General features: G+C 55.7%; 6 protein-coding genes across 6 annotated transcripts; 4 read left to right on the top strand and 2 right to left on the bottom strand.

Moving 5' to 3' along the window:
- Positions 1–229: 229 nt before the first annotated feature.
- On the top strand, positions 230–1,949 carry BJX67DRAFT_387683 (cytochrome P450; the record flags this gene model as incomplete). Its single annotated transcript, XM_071034260.1, has 5 exons — positions 230–433; positions 482–613; positions 703–823; positions 878–1,480; positions 1,543–1,949. 5 exons carry the CDS (start codon positions 230–232, stop codon positions 1,947–1,949), a joined length of 1,467 nt encoding a protein of 488 aa, XP_070886827.1.
- Positions 1,950–2,586: 637 nt separating this feature from the next.
- Positions 2,587–9,586, top strand: BJX67DRAFT_387682 (type I polyketide synthase; the record flags this gene model as incomplete). Its single annotated transcript, XM_071034259.1, has 10 exons — positions 2,587–2,897; positions 2,956–3,907; positions 3,970–4,323; positions 4,386–4,964; positions 5,014–5,037; positions 5,097–5,215; positions 5,271–5,355; positions 5,427–7,064; positions 7,130–9,466; positions 9,536–9,586. The coding sequence occupies 10 exons, from the start codon at positions 2,587–2,589 to the stop codon at positions 9,584–9,586; spliced, it is 6,450 nt and encodes a 2,149-aa protein (XP_070886826.1).
- A 158-nt stretch (positions 9,587–9,744) lies between these two features.
- On the bottom strand, positions 9,745–12,112 carry BJX67DRAFT_352400 (putative amino acid permease). Its single transcript, XM_071029015.1, has 6 exons — positions 11,844–12,112; positions 11,607–11,791; positions 11,476–11,555; positions 11,414–11,424; positions 10,988–11,357; positions 9,745–10,936 (listed from the first exon to the last, which is right to left on the bottom strand). The coding sequence occupies exons 1-6, from the start codon at positions 11,958–11,960 to the stop codon at positions 10,152–10,154; spliced, it is 1,548 nt and encodes a 515-aa protein (XP_070886825.1). The 5' UTR covers positions 11,961–12,112; the 3' UTR covers positions 9,745–10,151.
- A 166-nt stretch (positions 12,113–12,278) lies between these two features.
- On the top strand, positions 12,279–13,989 carry BJX67DRAFT_352398 (uncharacterized protein). Its single transcript, XM_071029014.1, has 7 exons — positions 12,279–12,571; positions 12,620–12,724; positions 12,799–13,020; positions 13,073–13,215; positions 13,263–13,330; positions 13,395–13,425; positions 13,505–13,989. Exons 1-7 carry the CDS (start codon positions 12,386–12,388, stop codon positions 13,917–13,919), a joined length of 1,170 nt encoding a protein of 389 aa, XP_070886824.1. The 5' UTR covers positions 12,279–12,385; the 3' UTR covers positions 13,920–13,989.
- BJX67DRAFT_352390 (uncharacterized protein) lies at positions 13,905–14,543 on the top strand. Its single transcript, XM_071029013.1, has one exon. It carries the CDS (start codon positions 13,969–13,971, stop codon positions 14,122–14,124), a length of 156 nt encoding a protein of 51 aa, XP_070886823.1. The 5' UTR covers positions 13,905–13,968; the 3' UTR covers positions 14,125–14,543.
- Positions 14,544–14,738: 195 nt separating this feature from the next.
- On the bottom strand, positions 14,739–17,843 carry BJX67DRAFT_387680 (glycosyl hydrolases family 31-domain-containing protein). Its single transcript, XM_071034258.1, has 4 exons — positions 15,893–17,843; positions 15,696–15,831; positions 15,508–15,641; positions 14,739–15,455 (listed from the first exon to the last, which is right to left on the bottom strand). The coding sequence occupies exons 1-4, from the start codon at positions 17,823–17,825 to the stop codon at positions 14,797–14,799; spliced, it is 2,862 nt and encodes a 953-aa protein (XP_070886822.1). The 5' UTR covers positions 17,826–17,843; the 3' UTR covers positions 14,739–14,796.
- Positions 17,844–17,858: the final 15 nt, after the last annotated feature.

Below are 17,858 nucleotides of genomic sequence, written 5' to 3'. Positions count from 1 at the left end.
CCACGAGGGCAAACCTCCGACGGAGCCTCTGACGGGTCGGCGATGGCGATAGCAACGCCCAATCATTATCCCTAGTCAATCTCCCATGGTATTACCGTGCTAGAATGTCTGGTTTGTGGAGGAGAAAGCGTAAGGTCAGATAAGATATACAGACAGTCGCCGGTCCAGCCGAACACTCAGCAGCCTGCTCAGCAAAGTATCGAGCAATATGGCAATCCTAGACGATCTAATGACTCTCGCGACCGGCGCCCAGAAGTGGGCGCTCCTCCTCCCAGCACTTTCTCTTGTGCCTCTATGCTTCAGGCTCGCGTTTGGCGCAAAAAGAGCCAATCTGCCCGTCTACAGCACCCACTCCGGTCTCTTTGGAAGCTGGTACGATTCTCTCGAGTACCTTCGCGATAGCCCGGGGGTTCTGCGGGCAGGATATGAAAAGGTACGGGGTGTGAATACCCAAGGCGTCCACCAGTCTCACACCGTCCAGTTCTCCAAGCTCGGGCTGTTCTACCAGCTGCGCACTCCGGCTCGCTGGGTGATTGTCGTGCCACCGAAGTTCATCGACGAGATCCGAACAGCGCCGCCAACCCATCTGAGCTCTCAGAAAGCGGCAAACGATGTAAGGGTGTCCCCAGAGTACAAGTTACAAAAGTACTGACGCTATCTCAGGTGCAACAACCGAAGCACACAATTTCCCCGATCGTGGAGGCGGACAAATTCCACCTCCATCTGGTCAAGACGCATCTTACTCCAAATCTGGAGCTGAAGATCGACGACCTGCGCAATGAAATCAGCCTGGCGTTTGAGCAGGAAATTGGAGCTCCCGTTGGTAAGCCAATCCTACGGCTCTCGCATATTCCGCCACATCTAACCAAGCCTGAAGATTGGAAACCCGTTGTCATGGCTCGTGCTGCCCACCGCATCGCCACACGGACGGCGAACCGGCTTCTCGTCGGTGCACCACTCTGTCGCAATGAAGAGTATCTCCAGATGTCCATCCGGTACACCATCGATGTCTTCGGCGGTGCAGATAAACTCCGCGCGTGGCCAGACTTCCTCAAGTCTACGGTTGCGTACTTCGTCACCGACGTCAAGGAGCGGCAGAAGATCGCGCGCAAGCATCTGATCCCGTATATCAGGGATCGACTGGAGCAGGCCGAGGCGCTGGAGAAGAGGCCTCGCAAAGACAGGCCCGTGGACTCTCTGCAGTGGGTTATCGATACTGCGCCAAATGCCCTGGAGCGGGACCCTGAGAGGGTGCTGTATCGCCTCCTGCACCTCAACGTTGCAGCTGTGCATACCACCAGCGTGACGTACTTGAACTGCATATATGATCTGGCTTCGCACGCGCATATCCACGAGGAGCTACGGGCTGAGATCGCGGCAGTGGTGGAGGAGGACGGGTGGACCGCACGGGGTTTGATTCGCATGCGCAAGCTGGACAGCTTCATGCTGGAGAGCCAACGTCTGGCTCCTATTGCGAGCTGTGAGTTCCCAGTTTACCCAGGCCAACGTAACGCAACGCAAATACGCTAACCAAGGCCGCAGCGCAAATGACTCGAGCCGTCATCAAGGACTTCACCTTCTCAAACGGCACCACCGTCCCAAAGGGCTCCTACGTCCTGGTGCCCATGCACGCCATGTACCTCGACGACTCCATCTACGCCGATGCGTCGACCTTCGACGCCTTCCGGTGGTCCCGTCTGCGCGATCAGCCGGGGGATGAGAACCGGTATCAGTTTGTCACGACCTCGCCGACGCATATCAATTTCGGGCACGGCAAGGACGCCTGTCCTGGCCGATTCTTTGCATCTCAGGAGATCAAATTGCTTCTGGCCCATACTCTGCTACACTACGAGATTCGGCTGGAGGATGCCCGTGCGCCCATGCCAACCTGGTACGATCGGTCTCGGCTGCCGAACCAGACGGCGAGGGTGCTATTCAGGGCTCGGTAGAGGTCCGCTATTCTACGGCTGAGAAGGAGATTGTGTATCAAGTAGCCAGCTATAGCCTCGAAGCATCTCTTCACTACCATGCAGCTCGCAACGAGCCGTGTAATACAAACCGCAGCGCCGGTCGTATCACGCACCATTTCGCCATTCTTGAACGTAGTGACAACACCCGGGGGGATTCTCAGCTCGAGAGCCCCATGTCTCGGCTCGTGTCTCTGGCCAGACCTCGTATAGGCCCAGTCATCCAGCCGGTCAGCCCCTGCACGCCCCGACAGGTGCAGGATTTCGCACCGTCCATGTCACCGACAGCACGGTACCACTCTTGGAGAACCCACCGAGACCGGCAAACGCCCGAGCGCGGTGGGCCCCAGAAGGCGTGCATGCAAGGGCAACCAGGAAATGCTTGCGAACCCCGGACCCCCGGCCCAACGGCGGAGCTGGATCTGATCAGCCGTTGACGTGACGGGTCGGCGAATTTCAATCTGAGGCGCAACCCGCCGCAGCCATGCGCCTTCGGCCCCTGCACATCTCACCCAAGGAGCTCGGAACCCCAGTGGAAGCAGCCTGAAGGGCTGTCTGGCTAAATACGTGCTGCCGGGGCATGTCGAAATGCAAGTTTTGCAGGTACACGCCCTCCGCCATGCATCGGCCGCTCCAAGTAGACCGGCTCAACCTGGTCGTCTTGGGAGACCAGACGAGCAATGTGTCTGCGCTGCTGAAGATCCTCCTGCTCGGGGCTCCCCAAAGCGTCGCCCAGACGGAGTTTCTTCGCGATGCGAGCGCAGCGCTGAGGGCTCAGTCCGATCGTCTGCGGCCCTTTCAACGGGAACACCTTCCTGCCTTCAAGAATATCCACGACCTCGCCAGGCTGTATCACGAAAGCAGTGGTGTCTGCCATCCGTCCATCAGCAGCGCCCTGCTCTGCGTCACCCAGCTGCTGCAAATTTTCCGGTTTCTCTCCATGCAACACATACAGTCTCATGAATCCCATCTAACCAGCTGCTTGCAGATATTTCGAAGGCCGAGGCCGCCGGCCCGAAAACAATGCGTCCATCACCGTCGTCGGGCTCTGCACCGGGTCTCTCGTGGCAGCTGCCTATGCGGCGTCCGCCTCCCTGGATGACATGAAACTGCTTGCGGTGCCCACAGTCTCGATGGCCTTCCAGATGGGCCTCCAGGCCGCGACGGCCAGCAGCATGCTCCATGAGCAAGGCACCCCGCTCGGCAGCTGGTCGATCGCCATCCCCAAAATGACCGAAGACGAGGCCCTTTCCGCCCTCAACATCTACGATGCCGGCGGCCATCTCTCGCTTCGCCACCGGTGCTTCGTCAGCGCCGTGGGACTCAAGAGCGTCACAATCAGCGGCTCGCCTCCGGCGTTGAACCGCTTTGCAGAGAGCCTGACTGCTTCCCAGCCGTCGAGGAAGATTATTTGGTTGCCAATCTTCGCCGGCTACCATGCCTCCCACATACACACCGTGTTGGACTTCCCCAGCTTCCTGTCCCGGTGTGGGATTGATGCAGACCTGCTATCCAGCTTCAAGGCACTCAAGACTCTTCTTTCTCCACTTACCGGACAACCGGTGGACTCGCCGAACGCTCTGGGCCTGTTCAAGACCGTCGTCCATCATACGCTACAAGCCCCGTTGCGGCTAGATCTGATCCTCGACCGGTGCGTCTCGGTCATACAAGACAACGCCGTTCCCTCGGTTCGAATCGACGCAGTTGGCCCTACTACCGTGGCCGATAGTCTCGCTGCAACGCTACAGAACCTGACAGAGACCAATGTCTCGGTACACGAGCTCGTCGCCCTGGAACCTGGAGCGGACGAGTACAGACCTTCTGCCGCGTTCAGCCACGCCCCGCTGGCAATTGTAGGCATGTCGGGTCGATTTCCCGGTGCAGACACCGCCGAGGCGCTCTGGAGCGTCCTCGAAGCCGGGTTGGATCTACATCGAGTGGTAAGCGGCACTGACATAGTCTTCTCTTCCCGGACCCTTGGCTAACCCTCGCTCGGTGACAGATCCCTAAAGACCGATTCGACGCTGAGAAGCACGTTGACCCCTCCGGCAAGGCTAAAAATACCAGTTGGACCCCCTACGGCTGCTTCATCGATCGCCCCGGAGAGTTCGACCCCCGGTTCTTCAATATGTCGCCGCGGGAAGCGCTTCAAACAGACCCGATGCAGCGCCTCGCCCTGGTTACGGCATACGAGGCTCTAGAGATGTCAGGCTTTGTGCCGGATCGCACCCGATCCACGGCGCTCAACCGTGTGGGGACGTTTTATGGACAGACAAGTGATGATTATAGAGACGTGAATGCCGCCCAAGATATCGGAACGTACTTCATCACCGGTGGCATTCGTGCATTTGGGCCGGTACGTATCCCATCATCTCTCCCACTCGCCCCAATACGGGACACTCACTCCCATGCGTACAGGGCCGCATCAACTACTTTTTCAAATTCACCGGCCCAAGCTACAGCGTCGACACCGCATGCTCGTCCAGCCTCGCAGCCATCCAGCTTGCCTGCACGGGGCTATGGAACGGCGACTGTGACACCGCCGTTGCAGGGGGTCTCAGCGTGCTCACCTCCCCGGACCTCTTCTCCGGACTGAGCCGTGGGCAGTTCCTTTCGCAAAGCGGTTCATGCAAGACCTTCGACCACGGCGCAGACGGGTACTGCCGCGCCGATGGGGTGGGCAGTGTCATTATTAAGCGCCTTACGGATGCAGAACTTGACCGAGACAACATTTTGGCCGTTATCTTGGGCGCTGGGACGAACCATTCCTCTAATGCCATGAGCATCACGCACCCGCACGCCGAGACGCAGTCGAACCTCTACCGCGAAGTTTTGGAGCAATCCGGGGTCGATCCCGCGGACGTGGGCTACGTTGAGATGCATGGGACCGGAACACAGGCCGGGGATGGCACGGAGATGAGGTCTGTGGTGGATGTTTTTGCGCCCGCTGGAGGGGGCCGGGGGGAAGATAACCCACTGTACGTCGGGGCCGTCAAGGTATGACGCTGTGCGTTACTGAGGAAGGCGCCACTGCTAACAGAGTCAGGCCAATATCGGGCACGGCGAGGCTGTAAGTTTTTTTCTACTTCTGGACTGCGATTATGGGGCCAAACTGACGGCATCCAACAGTCCTCTGGAGTGGCCTCACTGCTCAAAGCCATGCTCATCTTCAAACACTCTGCCATCCCGCCTCATATTGGCATCAAGCGCGAGATCAACCGCGGATTCCCCGACCTCAGCGCGCGAAAGTAAGCCCATCGCATGCTGGCCCTGCACGCTGGTAGAAGAGACTGATCCGGGTAGCGTTCGAATCCCATTCACGATGACTCCCTTCCACGCGAAGAACGGCAAGAAAAGGACCGTTCTCGTCAACAATTTCAGCGCCGCAGTTTGTTCTTCCCCCACCCCCGGGTGGCCCGGTCTACAACGGTTAGGGATCATTGCTGACGCATATCCCAGGGAGGAAACACAGCCCTGTTGATCCAAGAGCCACCAACTCCCGTTGTGCGCCGAGATATTGAGGATGCTCGCCCCCTCCACGCAGTCACAGTCTCTGGACACACACAGTCCGCACTGCAGAAAAACGTCGAGAGATTAATTGCGTATCTGTCTGCCAACCCGGACACATCCCCCGTCGACCTTTCGTACACCACGACGGCCCGACGCAGGCACCACGCCTTCCGGGTCAGCGTCACAGGAAGCTCCCTGGATGAGATCACGGCGGCACTGCACCGGAAGCGTGAGTTGGGTCTCCCAACACTCAGCACCGCCCAGAGCCCACGCCCGGTTCTCTTCGTGTTCACAGGCCAGGGTGCGGCTTATCCCGCACTTGCCCGCGAATTATACACAACCTCATCCCAATTCAGAGCTGATATCGATCACTTCGACGGCATCGCCCGGCAGCAGGGGTTCCCATCATTCCTCCCGATCATCGACGGGAGCGCTGGGGACCTCGCCCTGCTGTCGCCAATGCAAACCCAGATCGGGTTGGTCTGTATCCAAGTCGCCCTCGCCCGCCTGTGGAGCTCGCTTGGGATCAAACCGGCTGCGGTTGTGGGCCACAGCTTGGGCGAATACGCGGCTCTCCAGGTTAGCGGCGTGCTCTCAATCAGTGATACGATATATCTGGTGGGATACAGAGCAAGGCTACTGGAGAGCCGGTGCGAGATGTACTCGCATGCGATGCTTGCCGTCGCCATGGACGAGGCGTCTGTTCTGCAGGCTCTCCCCACGGCATTATCTTCGGCCGTGGAGGTCGCGTGCGCGAACAGCCCGCGCGAGACCGTTTTGGCTGGCGCGAAGGACGCGATTGACAGGGTAGAAGCCCACCTGACCGCGATCATGATCCGGTCCACGAGGCTCCAGGTCCCCTACGCCTTCCACTCCGCACAGGTGGAGCCGATCCTCAACGACCTCGAGGAGGTAGCCAAAGTCGTGCACATGGGGGAGCCGCAGCTGCCCATCATCAGTACCGTCGCCGGCCGTGTGCTACGACCGCGGGAGCAGATCGATGCACGGTACCTGCGGCAACACTGTCGCCAGCCTGTTCAGTTTGCTGCAGCGCTGCGAAACGCCAGGGCCCGTGGTATCATCTCAGACTCGACCGTCTTCGTCGAGGTCGGGCCCCATCCCATCTGCTCGGGGATGGTTCAGTCCGCTCTGGGCGACGATGCGCCACCGACGCTACTCGCGACATTGAGGCGCAAGGAAAATCCCTGGAAGGCCCTCGTCGGGTCTCTGGCGGCACTCCACGAGATGGGGTTCAGGATCAACTGGTCCGAGTACCATCGCGATTTCGAGAGCGGGTGTCGGCTGCTCACTCTTCCCGCCTACGCGTTCGATAATAAGAACTACTGGATCGAGTATCAGAACAACTGGACGTTGCGCAAGGGGGATCCCCCGCTGCTAGCATCCCATCAACGCGAGGAGGAATCCAAGCCATCGCCCACGAAGCTGTCCAACTCCGTTCATCGGGTTGTGAGCGAGAGCTACGAAGGAGTAAGCCCCGCTGTAATCTTCGAAACGGACCTCTCGAGCCCGGAGATACATGCTGCGATTAGTGGGCACCGCGTCAATGGGTCCGCTCTCTGCCCCTCTGTGAGTAGTAGCCTGCCGAAAGTTATATCGATGCTTTCGAGCCCTTGCTAATCTCTCCATTCCAGTCAGTGTACGCCGACGTGGCCCTCACCATTGCCCACCATATTCAACAGCGCCCAGGTTCCGGGTTCACCTCGTCCGGCCACGATGTCACCACGATGGAAGTGCACCACCCGTTGATTATCAAGCCCTCACGAGACGAAGAGACCAGGGTTCTGCGCGTCTATGCACGCCCGGATCGACAGCAGCAGAGCATCAGGCTCGAGTACGTGTCCCTCTCGCCGTCATATCCACCGCACAGCACAGAAACCAAGCACGCAACCTGCTGCATTGAGTTCGGATCCCCGGAAAAATGGCTACGACGATGGTCTCACGACCTATACTTAATCAAAGACCGCATCTCCACGCTCCAGAAGCTCGCCGAGTCTACCGGCGAAGTCAGCAAGATTACCAGCCGTCTTGCATACCGACTCTTTCGCGTCCTGGTGGATTACGCGCCCCAGTACCAGAGAATGGACCGGGTCATGCTTGACAGCGGTTCATTGGAAGCTGCCGCAACGATCAAGTTGGACGATCGTGGCGATGACTCGGGATTTCTCTTCAGTCCGTATTGGATCGACGCATTGCTACACGTTTCAGGGTTTATCATGAACGGTAGCGATTCCGTCGACCACAACGACGCTGTCTATATCTCTCATGGGTGGGACGGTCTGCGATTCGCAAAGCCTCTGGATTCGAACAGCCAGTATCAAGTGTATGTCAGGATGCTCCCGAAAGAAAAGGGCATGGTCGGGGGCAATGTCTGGATCATCTGCAACGGAGAGGTTGTAGGGTTGGCAGAAGATCTAAGGTTTCAGAGAGTTCCACGGGCTGTGCTTGATATGCTTTTGCCGCCAGCCGGTCGAAAGAGGCCCAGTGAGAAAACACTGACGGAGGCTCCGAATCCCGCAGACCGCACGCCAGAGAAGTCCGCTGCCGCGCTACAGGCCCGTCCTACTGCCATGTCTACGCAACGGGATGCGTTTCTCAACGCCATTGCCACCGAACTCGGCTTGGAATCCGTTGAGCTCTCTCCCAGCGACACGCTCGCGGACCTGGGCGTGGATTCCCTGATGTCCTTGACCCTCGCTAGCAGCCTTTCCGAGCAATTCGGAATTATTTTATCTCACGCCGACCTAATGAACTGCCATACGATCCGCGACCTGCTGGCTCTTCTACATGGAAACCAGGGAGGCGATGACGAGCGACCCGTCAATAGCAGTCCAGTGCCGCAGAAAGTCCCAGAGCCGGTTCTTTCCTTTCATCCCCAGGCCCTCCTGCCCCCGTCTACAGTGGTAGAACATTCCACGCCAGGCAGCTCCAGCGAAGACACCACAGAGCTGGTAAGATCCCTGGTTCTCGAGGAGACTGGTATCCCTCCGGACGAACTTGAACCCTCCGCAGACCTCAGCACACTCGGCATCGATTCCCTGATGAGCTTAGCAATCCTTGCCAGGCTGCGAGAGACAGGCCTCGAGCTGCCGACAACCTTCTTTCTCGAAAACCGAACCATGAGCGATGTTTCCAGCGCCTTATCACGGCGTTTTGGGGTGCAGACGCCTCAGTCCGAGGACTCCAACAGCTCGCAGACAACCGAGCCCCGCCGCCTGCAGTCCACAGCGGTCCTCCTCCAGAGACGCTCCAATCCCAGCGGTACAGCGAACCTCTTTCTCTTCCCGGATGGCTCGGGTACCCCCTTCGCCTACACCGCATTGGATGCTATAAATCCAAATCTCAACGTTTACGGACTCGTGTGCCCGTTCCACGACGCGCCAGAGGAGTACAACCGCGGCATCGAGGCAACCGTGGAAACATACATCGCTACAATCCGCGAGAAGCAGCCACAAGGCATCTATCACCTCGGCGGATGGTCCGTCGGCGGTGTTCTGGCGTATGAAGCCTCGAAGCAGTTAATACAAGCCGGTCAGACCGTCCAGTCACTAGTCCTGCTTGATGCTCCCTGCCCGCTCACCGTTCCTCCTATGCCTTCCTCGCTCATTAATCGCTTGGCCTCCAAGGGCGTTTTTGGTAGACACGAAGAAAGATCTGCTCCAAGCGTCGCCAAAGACAACAAAACTGGGCGTCTTCTAGCACATTTCCATGCAACGGTGAAGAACCTGGCTCTATACAAGCCCTCTCCCATCGCCCCCGCCGTAGAAGCACCCACCACGTTGATTATCTGGGCTCATGAAGGCGTCGATCCCAGTACGAATGGTGCCCATTCATCAAACCCTACTGAATGCTGGATATTGGAGGATCGGAATGATCTCGGACCCTACGGTTGGGAATCACTGTTAACTCTACAGAAAACTTCAACGGTATTTGTTCCCGGGAACCATTTTACGATGATGACAGATCAGCATGTAAGTCGGCCCAATCTTCTTGCCACAAAGGGCAACAAAGTAAGACAGAAACTAAGATTATTCTCTCAGGCGATCATTCTGTCACAGCAGCTGCGAGAGTACTTTGCAGAACTTAGATAGCTCTATTCAATGTGATGAAGTGCAAATTCTTATCCTCGATTGATTAGACTTGCCAACCCGCGGGTTGGGTCGGGGCAAAACAGCCTCCCTGATCCTCTTCTCAGTGACAAGCATCTGCTCCGGTAACCAGTAGATACATAAAGCTTTAACTATAAAGTGACCAGTCCGAAATAGCTCGGAATATGAAATTTTTATCTCTTTTGATAAATAACTAATAAAGAATAGATTAAATTCTTAATCGTATCCCAATACTGACTTGGTTCTCGGACCGCAATTGCCGGTCCCTGTCTATAAAGCTTGCCTTAAGATACCACCTCATCTTCAGCCAATCAGGTAAAAATATCTCATATGGGGCCAAAACCATGGCTTCCTGTTCCGGAATTAAGCCTATACTATATTTGTCTTAGCAAAAGCAAGCATGCGCCCCCGTGGTGAGCCAAGCGGGTACCGCCGGTTGAAACATTAGCATTCCTAATTCCAAAACTCCAGGGACCTCTGTGTTCAATGAAACCTGGCAATACCCCTGACAACCCTGGTCAGGGGTTAACGAAATTGAAGATTCAGGCTATTCTGCTGAAACCTTAATCCTCGGCCCCTGCCACTGCTTACGCCCGCGAACAAACCAGTCGACGAGGGCAAAGAGGACCGCCGCTAAGAACACTGGTGCCGCGTAGTTCATGTTCCGGGCCGTCACTGGGTACTCCGGCGGGAAGGGCAGGAAGATGATGATATAGACCCCGTAGGCGATTGTGAAGAGATTCAGAGGGATGCCCCAGAAGCCTAGCCGGAAGGTGCCCCAGCGCACCTGGTGCGGTGCGCGAATGCGCTTGATCAGCAGGAAAATGACCGGGATGAGGTATGAAATGTACTGGCCAAGAGTGGTCATAGAGAGAAGCGCGTTGAAAGCGGTCGTTGAGCCAATGTTGATTAGGGCGAGGAGCACGATGACGATCGAGACTAGGAATAGCGCGCGCAATGGGATCTTGTACCGTGGTGAGATGTGTGTGAAGAAATTGGAAAAGGGGAGGCCCTCGTCACGTGCGAATGCCCATGTTAGACGGGTTACGGAGGCAAGCCCGTTGAAGAGGGCGACGAAACCTGGCAAGACGAACATAATTAGCATGCCTGATGCTGCGGCGTTGGATTTGGTGGCTGCGTAGAAGACCTCGAGGATCGGGTACCCTGTTGGGGTCTCGAGCGCGTCCTCTAGGCTACCCATTGTGTACATCAAGCCGATGGTGAACCCCAGCGCGACGATCCCATTGATCATGACGCTGAAGACCATGGACCGGGGCACGACACGACGAGCATCTTTTACCTCCTCGGCCATGTGGACAACGCCGTCGAAGCCTGCCCGTGATCAGTGTCTCATACAGAGGTACAAGGGTGACTTTTAAGTACCGCTTAAGGTGTAGACGGCAGTCAACAGCCCGACAGACCAAATCACGCCGTCATTGTGCCATCCGCTCATCGAATTTTCAAAATGTGTCCACACCCACTCGGACGAGTTACGGGATCCCAGCACAATCAAAGTGACCAGGACCGCGGGGAAGAAGACAATATGGATGATTCCGCCCAATACCTCGACGGCGGAGAGCAGGCGGCGCGCATAGATGTTGACGACCAGGGGGATCAGAAGCACTGCCCAGATGATCAGAGTAGCATGCCACGACTTGGGCTCGTAATTCGGGTTGTTCTGAATCGCGAGTGCCTCGATCTGTGTTCCGATCAAGAACGGCGAGGTTGCGGCATTGGCCCACCAGGAGACCATCTGCAGAGTACCAGTTAGTGACTCGTACGGCGGATCGGGAGATTTGTGAGGCGAACCGTAATCCATCCTATACTCAGTCAGTTCTCACGTTGGACGTGGCGTGCGTCGATTAGCCTACCCTGCATAAAACTCAGGAATCGTGGAGCAAACGGAGCCAGCTCATACGTCCAATGATACTGAGCTCCAGCCACAGGTGTTCTATTTTGGACTCGGTCAATCTTGGTAGAAGTAGAAGAAGCAGTTACTTACATCGATGCGAGCTCGGCAAGCGACAGAGCCATCGACAGTGACCCGATAATCGCAAGCATCAACCCATAGATCAGAACCACAGGACCACCATTCAAAAGACCAGCGATCATACTGGCTCCAATCGCTTCCCAGGAGGCCTGCAGAGTGGCCGCAAATGCCAGCATGGGGAGGAACCCAAGATACCTCTACAAGGCGTCAGCAGATGCGCAAAGTCCATCCTGCCCAATCACTGCTTACCTCGAGGCGCGGCTTTCCCTGGGGGCCGTGTCTCGGGGACGGCCCAACTTCAACGATAGAGTCCTGAGAAGACTTGTGGCGACGGCCACCTGCCAGTTCGATCTGATTGTACTCCATTGCGCCCGGGAAGAAGAGATGATGCCAGCAGGAAGTGGAAGAGGGGAATGCGAGAGCAACCTTGGAACAGCCCGGGTTTGGAAAAGAAAAAAAGGAACCGCCGATCGGTTGAGTTAGTCTGAGCAAGGGTTTTATGGCCCCCAAGTGATTATAAGTCTGAGCATCCCCCTTCAGTGGAGACCAGGTCGTACTTATGATCAGACCCCGGCGGCCCGGCCCTCTAGCGAGACAGAAGTCACCCGAAAATTCCAACCAACCCCGGCCACCAAAACTGGGCGTGCGCGGCCTTTAATTTGGCTGTGTTGAGAAATTTCATCCCTTCTCTTAAACCCGAATTCTTGCTGGACTTGGACGCCATCGAAATGCCTTCAGAGCGTTGTTTATGATCATGTACCATCTCAGCTGCCGTCTGTCCGTCTGCAGCCATGTCGACTCCTTCTCTCCTACCGCCGCTGGCTGAGATTGGCCCTGATAACCATGGGCCGATCGTCTCCGTTATAGCTTTTATATTCCTCTCTATCATGGTCATCGTGGTGTTGGTCAAGACAGCGTCAATGATACACCTGAGGCGGCTGGTGCTCTCGGTCGATCTGCCCATTTGGATCTCCGCGGTAAGAAGCGCTTTAACATCCATGTGCTATAGGTCTGATTTGGTACAGGTTGTCGCTTTTGTTCAAACTCTTCTTATTCAGTTCGCTGTTGACCATGGGATGGGAAAACACAGTGACGTCCTGTCCAGCGACACCCTGGATACATATTACAAGGTAATCACTGTTGAAGATTCGAAGTGAGTACGAAAAAAATGAGATGCTAATCGACGACACGACTTGAAATGCAGGTGAATTACGCCGCACAATTGCTCCTCCCAGTTATTCTTTCGCTGTCCAAACTGTCGACAAGCAATCTGATCCAATCGATAAATCCAAGCCAAACTATCAAGAGATATTGCCTTTTGACCCAGATTGCCATTGGTACTTGGCTAGTACTGGTGCTTTTTGGGACTGCCTTCCAATGCCAGTCTCCGTTTTGGAAATACGACCCAGGTCGCTGCGTTGGAGAGGTAAGGCTTCAGCAAATGGTTCCAGATAAGGCACGCAATCTAACGGTCACAGGGAGCCATCGTTTACCCCATTATGGCGTTTAACATGATGATCGAGGCTACTCTCGTCATCCTGCCGATCGGCATGCTGTGGAATATCCAGATGCCCTGGGATCGCAGACTGAAAGTGATGGCACTGTTTGCATCTCGCATCGCGTGAGTCCGGCACCGAAGAAAGATAGCAGTACACTGACTACATATAGAGCGATTGTTGTTAATGTCTTCCTACTCGTCTACATGCCGCAGTATTTGCATTCTACCGACACAACCTGTCTGTCTCTTCCGCGCCTGCGTTCCCTTCAGAGAGGAAGAGGAGCCTTGCTGACAGAGACTAGGGACTATTGTCAATGTGACAGTATGCAATCAGTATGTAGCTGTCTCTTTCTTGTCTCTTTCTTGTCTCTTTCTTGTCTCTTTCCAATATACTAACCTACGGATCTTCCAGGGTGATGATGAACACCAGCATTATAACCGCATGCATCCCTACGCTCTACCGCGTGATCAACAGTCTAGCTGCTGGTCTAGTCAACGTCCATATATCTGGGGAGTTGGAGCTCCGTTCTTCGCGAATTTCAAGCAGGGTAGAATCTAGAACCACCGAAGGTGCTCACTCGAAGTCTCCCCATTCTCGTGGGAGGAAGAGGTCGTCAAGACCACTGGACGAGCCGAAACGAGCCGAGCCCGGTGGAAACGGTTTATGCATAAAGACTGCAGGTGTTACTGCCACTGGTCGTGATGCGGCTAGGGCAGACAGCACAGAAAGTACTGGCCGGTCTCACGACACAGCCGCTGGGGACATTACTGTGACGAGAACGGTGGATATCTGGGTGAATATTGATACGGACGTAGGAAAGAGGTAATCCATAAACCGGGCTGCATAAGAGAGTTATACTGCAGACATGACACATAATGAAACACAATCATGTAAGATGCTTCAATTCCTGTTGTTCCGGTCAGCAGTGCAGCGCCTTCTGGTGCGCATTCGCTCAATTCTTAGCTCGGGCTGAGAGTAGAAGCCAGTCGGCGTTGTCCGGCCATGTAGGCCACTATTATCAACGCCGATAAAGGTGCAACGAGCGCCGAGTGTTATTAGTCTTGGGGGCGAGAGGCTAAACCTTGGGTAAGTGCAGGTGAGTTCGGCAAGAATAAGGTGAGAATATCACTCACTTGAGCATGAAGGAGGTGAGAACTGTGACACGGATAAGAAATAAAGCAATCCTCACAGACGCAGTTCATGCAAAAAAGGCGGTTGAGATGATGAAGCGAACGGGACTCCTTGGCCAATTCAGGGGCTTGATGGATGCCTCGCAGGTGATTTCCTGCTGATTACTTACTGCTTACTGCTCGCAGCCAGCTGGTTTTTTTGTTTTCTATAGAGCTATCGAGCGTTGAGAGTATCATAGAAGCGAGCGCGAGGAAGATACACTGTGTTATATCTGGCAACGAGGGGCCTCCTCGGCCCGCGGTGGAGTTCTCCGGCGAATCGGGTCAGGTTACAGGTAACCTGGACGTTGAGGATCATAGCAAGAGAAATTAAGGGAGAGTCACGTGCTGGGCATATCCTTGGACTTGCGAGTATAGAGAGCTATATGAAGGTTATATATATATAATTAATTATACAGATGCAAGATATCACCTTATACTATCTAAGCAACGGTGGGCTGTCACAGATAAGGAGGGCCACATAGTATCATGTTAATATATATCTTAATCCTAGCTGTAAATGTTTCTCGAGTATTACAGAAAAGCTACCTCTTGCTGACCAGTCAAGGGTACATCAACATGAAGCACCAGCTTCTGATTCTCTGCATCATAACCTGCAGAGTCTACCCCCCTTGGCTTGCTCTTGACACCAAGGATCGTCACGGCCTCAATACCCACTCCAGCGTCGTATTCAAACGAGCCAGTCATGCTCAACTTGCCGTCTGCATAGACGAAGTCAATCTCCGACACAGCATCCTGCACCATGGAGTCGCCGTCATCGAGATACAGCGAGCCCTCGGCACGTCCATCCAGCCCTGGTGCAACGACAATGTTGAAGCCCTTCTGCCGTAACGCAGTTGTTGTGTTGGCGCTCTCAATGCGCTGCGGGTAGATTATGCCACCCTTGTAGTGCACCGTGATGTCTGTGAAATCAACCTCCGCGGAAACGTACTCGCCACGTCCGCGAACCGGCTTTCCTGTGCCCCATTCATAGAAAATATCATCGGGCAAGTAGAACGATACGCTCGTGCTGTTCTCCTCTGTCACAGGGCTGACGAGGATGCCGTCCCCATAGAAGAATTGCTTGTCGATGGCGTATGTGTTGGCATCGTGGGGGTAGTTGAAGAACAGAGGGTTCAGCGCGGGCACGCCGGTCTGGTTCTGCTTGTAGATGGCAGTGTAGATGTAGTCCACTACGCTTGTGTTAGAATACACCTTTCTCACCTGATATAGCCAAAGACTTACGGAGTTGGTATCTGATGGCGATTCCGTTTCGGGCGGCTTGAGCTACCGTCGGCCAGCGGTAGAACTCTTGCGGGTTCGCAAAGATTTCGGCGTGGTTGCGGAAGAAGGTGTAGAATGAACCAAGAGTTGCCCATCTATCCTCTGTGTCAGCGAGGTGTGCATCACCATCAATCCGAGCTCGAATCTACCTAGCACAGAGTGTCTCTGTGGCGTTACCACCAAAGCCGCAAACATCGGGGCCGACAACGGGGATTTGATACAGCGATGCGAATTGCAGGATCTGGCTAATGGAGGTCTGGTACCAGAGCCATCCAGAAACATTGTCTGGGAGGGTGTTAGCGGTTTGCCTAGTACAGTTACCGGGATCCGATATGAGAATACTTACCCCCAAGCCAGTGTGACACATCCTTGCCGGATCCGGCGAAGGTGCTCCTTGTGATGATGAGAGCGCGTTTATCTGGCCGTCTGGTGCGCATGGCATTGTAGGAGTGGGTCGACATCATGGCACCATAGAGGTTGTGGGTATCATATTGAACGTATCCGCCATGCTGCACGACATCGGTATCGGCGGTGCTGTCGGCGAGCGTCGGCCCTGCACCGTTCTGGATCATATACGGCGGCCTGATAAGTTCACGGTTTGGAAGGCCCCTGCACTCGTCCGGTCCGCAGCCAGATCCGGTTTTCCTACCGTGATGCCACCCACCCCCGGAGCGGAACGAGCTGCCTTGATGCGCATGGCGCCAGTGGCCAGCGCCGAGGTTCCGTTTTGAATGGGACTGGGGCGGATGGCGTGGGAGGGGAGCGATAGCGCGCTTCTCGGTCGTCTGACCGGACGCGAAATTCGGCTGGAGGCTGTCTGGAAACCCGGGGATGGGAGCATCCGGCCCGTCTCGGACCGGTGGCGGGTCCGGAGGGTTGTCATTTGCTTCGGCGAAATCCTCCGGCGTCGTGTTGTTGCCGGGGTAAGGGCGATTGTAGAAGTTGGCCGGCTCGTTCATGTCGATCCACAACGCATCAATGTCCGGGCCGTTGGTTCCGTCGAAGAAGGTCAGGAACTGCTCCGTCCAGTACTCCTGGGCTGACGGGTGGAACCAGTCGGGGAAATAGCTTGGACCAGCCCAGACAACGCCCTGATAGAGGGTGTCGTTCTTGTCCTTCATGAAGATGTCGTATTCGAGACCCATATCAAGCGCGGGGTTCGACTCCTTGTAGAAGACGGCGGGATCGACCATGACAATGTAGTGCTGGTCCCTCGCGTGAACCGTATCCACGAGGTCTTTGAAGAGATCTGCCGGAAAGCGTTCGGGATCAGTCGTGAAGACGCGCCGACGGTCCATGTAGTCAATATCGGTCCAGATTGTTTCCAGCGGAATGTCATTGCTGGAGTAGTTGGCGGTCACCGCCGCCACTTCGTAGACGTCCCGATAGCCGTATTTGCATTGGTGGAAGCCGAGCCCCCAGTAAGGAGTCATCAGCGGGGTCTGCGTGATTTCAGCGTACTGGACGGCCACGTCGCGCGGAGAAGGGCCCGCAATGAAGTAAAAATCGAGGACTCCGCCGATGATGTTGTACTCCAGGAACTGGCCGCCTTCGTTGTCGATGAAGATGTCCATGCCGTTGGAGTTGAGCAGGAACACCCCGTGCGTGCCAGTGTGCCGATGGTCAAAGTAGATTGGATGGGCCCCATAGAGGTTCTCCCCTTGAGGCGTTCCATACGCATCGCGGGTGTAGATGGTCCTGGTGTAGTTGGTCGTGTTCAGCATGAAGGAGTCGCTGTGCTCGCCCAGCCCGTACAGGTGCGGGTTCGGCGGCAGGTGCGTCTTGAGGTGGACATATTGGCTCTCGAAGACCAGTTTGTTGCCGGTAGTATCGAAGAGCACCTCCCCGGTGTCGGTCCGAGATACAGAGAACGAGAAAGGGTCCGCGTGGAAGTCGAACTTGAGCTTCGAGTCCTGGGCCTCGCACCACTGGTCGAATCCGGGTCGCGGGAAGACATCGTCGGGGACTTGGTAGACGGTGTTGTTGGTATCCAAGATCTTGACGTGGAGGCGATCGCTGGTCTGGTACTCGACTTCCAGCTTCAGGTCTGGCAGGTCCGTGCCAAACACGTTACACGCAGGCCCTGCGAGCGACAGGTCCGCATAGAAGCCAGAGCGCGTTCTCCAGTGCCTCGTCGCCTTGTATCCCGGGCAGCCGGAGAGGTCCTTCACGTAGAGGTCATTTCCAGGGCCATCGAGATCCTCAACACCATCTTGGCTCTGCGCAAAGACAGAGCCACTCAGGGCGACTGCCAACGTGAGCAGCTTCTTCAGGGACATCCTCAGACACCTCCGCAGGCACGGTGGACCACC

Source organism: Aspergillus lucknowensis (assembly GCF_044049455.1).
Source record: "Aspergillus lucknowensis strain CBS 449.75 chromosome Unknown BJX67scaffold_17, whole genome shotgun sequence".
Classification (NCBI taxonomy): domain Eukaryota; kingdom Fungi; phylum Ascomycota; class Eurotiomycetes; order Eurotiales; family Aspergillaceae; genus Aspergillus; species Aspergillus lucknowensis.
This window is presented reverse-complemented; position numbering and strand designations above follow the sequence as displayed.

Coding starts and splice junctions, on each gene's coding strand:
- BJX67DRAFT_352400 (XM_071029015.1), bottom strand. CDS start 11,960: ATGGAGTACAATCAGATCGAACTGGCAGGTGGCCGTCGCCACAAGTCT. Junction 11,792..11,843: donor AGGGAAAGCCGCGCCTCGAG/GTAAGCAGTGAT, acceptor GACGCCTTGTAG/AGGTATCTTGGGTTCCTCCC. Junction 11,556..11,606: donor CTTGCCGAGCTCGCATCGAT/GTAAGTAACTGC, acceptor AGTCCAAAATAG/AACACCTGTGGCTGGAGCTC.
- BJX67DRAFT_352398 (XM_071029014.1), top strand. CDS start 12,386: ATGTCGACTCCTTCTCTCCTACCGCCGCTGGCTGAGATTGGCCCTGAT. Junction 13,021..13,072: donor CAGGTCGCTGCGTTGGAGAG/GTAAGGCTTCAG, acceptor TAACGGTCACAG/GGAGCCATCGTTTACCCCAT. Junction 13,331..13,394: donor GCATTCTACCGACACAACCT/GTCTGTCTCTTC, acceptor GACAGAGACTAG/GGACTATTGTCAATGTGACA.
- BJX67DRAFT_352390 (XM_071029013.1), top strand. CDS start 13,969: ATGAAACACAATCATGTAAGATGCTTCAATTCCTGTTGTTCCGGTCAG.
- BJX67DRAFT_387680 (XM_071034258.1), bottom strand. CDS start 17,825: ATGTCCCTGAAGAAGCTGCTCACGTTGGCAGTCGCCCTGAGTGGCTCT. Junction 15,832..15,892: donor TGTGTCACACTGGCTTGGGG/GTAAGTATTCTC, acceptor ACACCCTCCCAG/ACAATGTTTCTGGATGGCTC. Junction 15,456..15,507: donor CGCCATCAGATACCAACTCC/GTAAGTCTTTGG, acceptor ACACAAGCGTAG/TGGACTACATCTACACTGCC.